A 7,290-nucleotide genomic window follows, 5' to 3' on the forward strand; every position below is an offset into this window, starting at 1 on the left:
TGGTAATTTCAAGACATTTCTGTTGTGCTGCTGAAGAACATTTTAGCAAAGTTTATGTTTTTAAAATAAATAACTGTTACTGTAATCAGTTTAATAACCAAATTGAGGCCACCATTTGCCTTATTTGGAGAAGCCAATCTGGGCTTTACTTCACAGACAACAGGGCAGTCTTAAAAGTTTATTTAAAAAAAATGTTTTACAGTTATCTGATAAAGATATGTAGCAGTGTAAGCTTTGAGAAATAACCAGGGTGCATTTCAAGTTCTGAGCATTAGATAACCCTCAAATATTAGAGCTAATTTACATCAAAATGGAGCAGAATAAATATAGAAAATATATCAGAGTGGTTTCATTATGCATAATTAAACATTTAGTATAAAAAAAATCTCAAGGTGTTTACTTCCTCTTTAAAATGTATTCCATGTGTGAACATAGATATATTTTAATGTTGTATGGTCTTTACTGTAGGTTTCTTATTTAAAAGGGATAGCCTAGTCAAAATTAAACATTCATGATTCAGATAGAGCATGCAATTTTATAAAACTTTCTAATTTACTCCTATTATCATTTTTTCTTCGTTCTCTTGGTATCTTTATTTGAAAAGCGGTGAAATGTAAGCTTAGGAACCAGCCCATTTTTGGTTCAGCACCATGGGTAGCGCTTGCTGACTGGTGGCAAGATTTAGACAACAATCAGCAAGCGCTACCCAGGTGCTAAACCAAAAATGGATCAGCTCCTAAGCTTACATTCTTGCTTTTTCAAATAAAGATACCAAGAGAACAAAGAAAAAAAATAATAGGAGTAAATTAGAAAGTTGCTTAAAATTGCATGCTCTATCTGAATCATGAAAATTTAATTTTGACTAGACTATCCCTTTAAATTCATAAGAATCCAACATATAGAGACCAGAATACAAGGTGTGATTTACCACCTATAAGTGCCTCATTAAAGCAAGTGGATTCTCAGGTACTTATGATCCCATTCGAATAGATTTAACTAATTTATTACTAAAGACCACGACTCATAAGTTTTGCTCCTTAGTCAGAAACTTATGACATTTTTTAAAACTACCAAATTCAGCTTCCTGTAAGAAAACAAAATGATCTGTATTAAACTGCCTATTACAATGCAGGGAAACTATGTCTCTGCATACCTTTATTCAGGAAATATTAGGGACTAAACAGGCAACTGACCTTGCAAAGCCACAGTGCCATCCTCAGAAAGTTTATTGGGATCAAGAAAAACTCGAGGTTCCTCTTCTAGAGAATCCTGAACATACATTACACGTTGATTCTGTAGCCCAGAATTGTAGAAATGGAAGTATCTGAAAGATGAAAACAAAAAAGATAAAATAATGTCATTTTATACTGCATGCTATGCTAGAGCTTTTATATGCTATTAAAATGACATTAATCTGAGCATGCTCATATAGTATGTTCTTATGTTGCAGGTACCTTTTTCCTTTCTTGAAGTGGCAGCTATATTTGGGATAGTCATACAGTTCTGTCATACGGTCCTTAAATATTCCTCTGACAGGGCTCTGCTCTAGAAATGGCATTGTAAGCTTGTTCTGGGCTTCAACAAAGGCCTGAAAAAGTAAAAATGCATAAACATTATTTATTCTACACATTTGTTAAAGAACGAGTAAACACAGTAGATTTGCATAATCAACAAATGCATGATATAAACACAATGCAATAGCACTTTAACTTCAAATGAGTGGATTTTTTGCTGACAATTTTAAGTTCTGTATATTTCCACTCCCCCTGTACCATGTGACAGCCATCAGCCAATCACAAATGCATATATGTACCATGTGACAGCCATCGGCCAATCAAATGCATATACGTTTATTATTTGAATTCTTGCATATGCTCAGTAGGAGCTGGTGACTCAAAAAGTTTATATATAAAAAGACTGCACATTTTGTCAATGGAAGTAAGTTGGAAAGTTGTTTAAAATTGCATGCCCTATCTGAATAATGAAAGTTTAATTTTGACTTGAGTGTCCCTTTAAAAGGCTCCCTTTAAAACTTACTTATTTCAAGGGATTATTTTTCATAAATCATATAGGGAATAGACTGAATTCTTATTTCTGCATTGTTGAGCATTACTTGTGTTAACTATGTTACAGCTATAAAAAAATAGTTGTACTATGTGTGCAGAAAAAAAGTACAGAATACTTTTTTGTATATTACATATATTAATATTTAGGTATGTGCTCTTAAAATTAACACAGACCCAAGATCCCAAATTGTAAAGCATCTAAATACAGTTACTGAGCTAGCAAATGTATTTGTAGAAAGGGCTTCACTTCATTTTCTACATTATATAATATCATTCAATGGACTCAAGCTCCAACATACTGTAACTTATATTTCCACAATGCCTTTGAGGAGATACCACTTCTGAGGTGTTACATTTCTAAATCACTATAATGTAGCTAAATCATAAAAGGGACAGTGTATTCCAAAATATGTATTCGTTTAAAAAGATAATCCCTTTATTATCCATTCCCCAGTTTTGAACAACCAACACGGTTATATTAATATACTTGTTACCTTTGGGATTACCTTGTATATAAGCCTCTGCAGACTGTCTCCTTATCCCAGATTTATTTCCAGACAATTTGTGAGCACAGTGTTATCTATATGGCACATATAAACAAGCAGTGTCTTGCTGTGAAAAGCCATAAAAATACCGAGCTAAAGGCAGGCTGCGAGGGCTTAGAAACAGGTAGAAATTTGACGTTTAAAAGGTTATAAAATATATTAATAGAACAATGTTTCCTAAATCACAAATTCTATAAGCTTCTAAATTTCTATATTATTCTAAGACGTTATACAAGCACACTTGCCTACAACATAGGTGTGTGTGTCTCGTTACTCAATTATCTGTCCTGCAATGTCAGCAAGTGATCATTTATACTGTAGTATTAATTATGTACAAACAACAAAGGGAAATGAAACCCAACATTTTACATTCAGATGCAACACAATTTTAGACAACTTAACAGTTTAATTCTATTACCAAATTTGCTATGTACTCTGTATCCTATGTGACTCTTGGTATTGGTTATCAAATGTGCTCAGCTAGCTCCCAGTAGTGCATTGTTGCACTTTTAGTAAAGGGTAGCTAAAACGATATTAGAAGTTGGAAAGTAGTTTAAAATGTTATGCTCATTCTGAATCATGAAAGAAAAAAAATTGGGTTTCATGTCCCTTTAAATCTTTACTTTCCTCATGCCTTAGATATTTGAGCATGTAAACGTGCTGCTTTTTCTCACTCATGATAGAACATATTTCAGTACAATGTCCTGTGAATATGTGACAGTGTGAGCAAACAGGCTCATTTAATTTCATGAGCAGTACAGTAAATCCTACAGAAATACCAGTAATATTAATATTCCACTTCAACATAGGTGCCAGGATTCAATGCAGATAGTAAACCATGTTTCACCACTGTATTTGCTATCTGGTTCCAATAAGATCTGGAAGTCATGCAGTAAAATGTATTTCTAAGGCTCCACAGTGATCACCTGGATATTAAAACTTAAATAGGGACTATATTTTTAAGAGGGGCTTTAGAACAAGAGGTCTTGGGGTCACTAGGCCTTTTTTATAGCCTGTTAGAGAGGTACTTATATGTTGTGCTTATAAACATGTGAGATTTTCTTTTATTTTTTTAAGTGCTTATATTTAAACCTCCAAGACAGACACTGTTTGAGAGAGCATGAGTGCTTAAGGGAGATTAGATTGAGGTGATTGAACACCAGCCACTCCATCCAGTTCCCATAAAACCTCTTCTCCTTCCCAGCACTTCTGGGATTCCTGAACTTGGTGATGTCACCGGCATTCCTTGATTCCCCAGGCGATGTCTAGGCCACCAGGAATGAGGTGTAAGTGCGGGGGGGCGCAATGAGCTCTGAATGTGCATCCCTCCCTACCACCTCCAGATGATGACACATGGTCATCATCTGTGCTGAATACATTGTGCGGATGATGACTATGTATTGTCATGTGCTCTTAAAAGTGATGGTAAATGGTTTTTAAAACAATAAGATTTACCAGTGTTACAAATAAAGGGGACTTTCAGTCTTCATGCTAAAAGTTCCGTTATTTGCCTGCAGCTTATGCAGTGCTGAGCGCCTCCCATGGCAGAACACTTATTTTTCAATTAGGTGACATTTCTACCTGTTAGCCAATAGGCAAGTGGGCCAATCAGCATTATGCCAGATGACTAGCACACTATTGGCTAGCATAAACTCATTGATAAATTAACGTTCTGCCGTGAGCTGCCTGAGGCAATCAGTGCAGTATAAGCTGCAGGCAAATAAAGGAGGCTTCAGCATGATGTTTTTTTATACTTCATAACTAAAATTCCCCTTTATTTGTAGCACTGGTAAATCCTAGCGTTTCAAAAATGCTAGGATTTACCATCACTTTAAGAGTTAACATTTTAGTACATACTACAGCTCTGGTCTAGTTTAAAGGATTACTTTCTGTTATAATTTTTAAGCTAAACTAACATATTAAAGTTAATAAACATTAATTAAAACCTACTGACCTATATTTTCTCCAAAACGAAGTTTCATTACGTTCTAAAAGTTATATCTTTTATTCGCCGATGATGTCACGTTATCCTGCCCACTATTTTCAGCACTGAGTGTTCAAAATACTTAAACCAATAACTTTGTGTTTAAAGCGCCATTTTGAAACCTAGGTATTGTAAACGGATTGGTACAGAGCAAAGGATACCCACGGAGTGGGTTTGGAAAACAATTATATCAGACAAGATTTCTGATATACGGTAGACGAGATATGTTAATGAAATGCTATTGATAAAAAGCGTATTTGGGGTAGTTAGTTAGTAACAGGCATAGAAAATATTTACTTACAGTGGCCCTTTAACATTGCTGTAGGCAATGGACTTTGCAGAAGTAAATTTGATAAAATATATATTATTATTTTTTATTACACTTGCATATGAATCATGAATTTTGGGTATAGTGTCATAATATGAATACAGAAAACAGAAACTGTAAAATAGTATTTCTTAAACTATTATAAGAGAAGGGAGAAATTGTTAAATTATGATAGCACCGCTTTAGATTTATGATATATGATGGTTATATATGAAAATATATCATAAGCCTGTTTTGTTTCCCTGTAGACAGACTGGTTAATAATCACCTTAGTTTGCTCACTATCAGGGTCTTCTAGCCATTTATAAGGATCACAAATCTTATAGCCATGATAGTCATCTACCTGAAAAAGAGACATTTGTAAATACAAACACACTTACATATTTATAAATACATATTCTTTATCAACAACAAAGCTCAAAAGTTTTATGTGCAATTATAATCTGAGCCCTGTAATGATTAATATTCATTTAAACTGCATTTGACATGACTGAATTGCTATGTATTTGCATAAAAACTTTACTATATCATCTCTAGCACAGGTGTGGTCCAGATAGTCTTAGGGATACAATACTAACAAGGACAAGAGGAGGTATAGACGAGTACAGCTTAAGGAGATGATAGATAGATAGATAGATAGATAGATAGATAGATAGATAGATAGATAGATAGATAGATAGATAGATAGATATAGAGCGAGCAAAGGTGTGACAGGACAAGTGATTGGATAGCCTTGCTGCACTCACTGCAGACTCATCGCGGAAGACTTCCGGGTATTGGAAAGTGCCTGACTGTTGCATGGTAACTGGCCGATAACGAAGGGATGTTGGGACAGACAGAACACGGAGCGCAATGACAGGAGACACACAAAGAGCAGCACTCTGTGCACCGATCTGCAACAGTCTAGGAAGCCGGAGGAGTAAAGGAGAGTAAAGTCCAGGCATAATGAAATAGAAAACCCAGCAACTGCGAGTGACTCACAGCGACTCCTGCTGGTGTGGATCCGCTGTCATTACACGTGTAGCTATTGCTTGCTACATTCTGTCAAAAACATTGACCTCCTACAGTACAGAGATCGTAAACGAAAGTGTGATTAAGAGAAGGAGATTGTAATCTCGCTACTGATCGGAGAACATTCAAATCGCCATAATTTGTACAGTACAAAACAAGATAATGTATTATGCCTACTGCAGCTGTATTTCTCTCTAACTTCTCCTACACTGCTTATCACCCTCTATATTAGTGTATAGCATTGATTTTCTAAGTGGGAGACCGGGCTCCCAAAACGATACCGTGGTAAAGTTGGTTTGATGTTCGATATTTGACAGATTTTCGAACATTCAAAGCTCAATAGCACCTCAACGATAACAGCTAGAAACCTTGTGTTAGTCTAGTTTTGAAAGAAAAAATGTGTCAAACACTGCACAGGTCAAAACGAGGCTGAAGTTGGCTTATTTTTCGGGCAGCTTTTTATTCGGCAATACAACTGTATAAACAAAATAGCTTTATTTTAATTTTAAATAAATAATACACTTTTCCAAAACAAAACTGCATTTCATACAAATTCATTTTATATTGCATTACCCCCCCCAACTGTCCCGATTTACGCTGGACAGTCCCGATTTTAGGGGGCTGTCCCGGGTTGCTAGCCATCTGTCACGATTTGCCCCATGCATTTTTTTTAAATTCTATTGGGTCCATACTCAGAAGCAGCTGGCTTTGCTCTCACAGGGTTTTATACCTGTTAGATTCCCTGTGGAAAATGAATGGTGTGTGGGTTAAAGGGACAGTCTAGTCCAAAATAAACTGTCATGATTAAGATAGAGCATGTCATTTTAAACAATTTTCCAATTTACTTTTATCACCAATTTTGCTTTGTTCTCTTGGTATTCTTAGTTGAAAGCTTAACCTAGGAGGTTCATATGCTAATTTCTTAGACCTTGAAGGCCATCTCTTTTCAGAATGCATTTGAACAGTTTTTCACCACTAGAGGGTGTTCATGTATTTAATATAGATAACACTGTGCTCATGCACGTGAAGTTATCTGGGAGCAGGCACTGATTGACTAAACTGAAAGTCTGTCAAAAGAACTGAAATAAAGGGGCAGTTTGCAGAGGCTTAGATACAAGATCATCACAAAGGTTAAAAGTATATTAATATAACTGTGTCGGTTATGCAAAACTGGGGAATGGGTAATAAAGGGATTATCTATCTTTTAAAACAATAAAAATTCTGGTGTAGACTGTCCCTTTATGTAGGAGTAAGAAGGCTACAGGGAGTGCAGAATTATTAGGCAAGTTGTATTTTTGAGGATTAATTTTATTATTGAACAACAACCATGTTCTCAATGAACCCAAAAAACTCATT

General features: G+C 35.4%; 1 protein-coding gene across 1 annotated transcript in view; it reads right to left on the reverse strand.

Annotated features, from left to right (window-relative positions):
* PREP (prolyl endopeptidase) overlaps positions 1-5,882 on the reverse strand; it is a 551,073-nt gene extending 545,191 nt beyond the window's left edge. Inside the window, exons 1-4 of the mRNA XM_053710588.1 lie at positions 5,670-5,882; positions 5,192-5,266; positions 1,455-1,588; positions 1,194-1,324 (exon numbers count right to left, since the gene is read on the reverse strand). Of these exons, the coding sequence (XP_053566563.1) occupies positions 1,194-1,324; positions 1,455-1,588; positions 5,192-5,266; positions 5,670-5,867 (538 nt within the window). The 5' untranslated portion in view covers positions 5,868-5,882. The remainder of the gene's footprint in view (positions 1-1,193; positions 1,325-1,454; positions 1,589-5,191; positions 5,267-5,669) is intronic.
* Between the last annotated feature and the right edge of the window lie 1,408 nt (positions 5,883-7,290).

This window comes from Bombina bombina, chromosome 4, assembly GCF_027579735.1.
Source record: "Bombina bombina isolate aBomBom1 chromosome 4, aBomBom1.pri, whole genome shotgun sequence".
Lineage (NCBI taxonomy): Eukaryota > Metazoa > Chordata > Amphibia > Anura > Bombinatoridae > Bombina > Bombina bombina.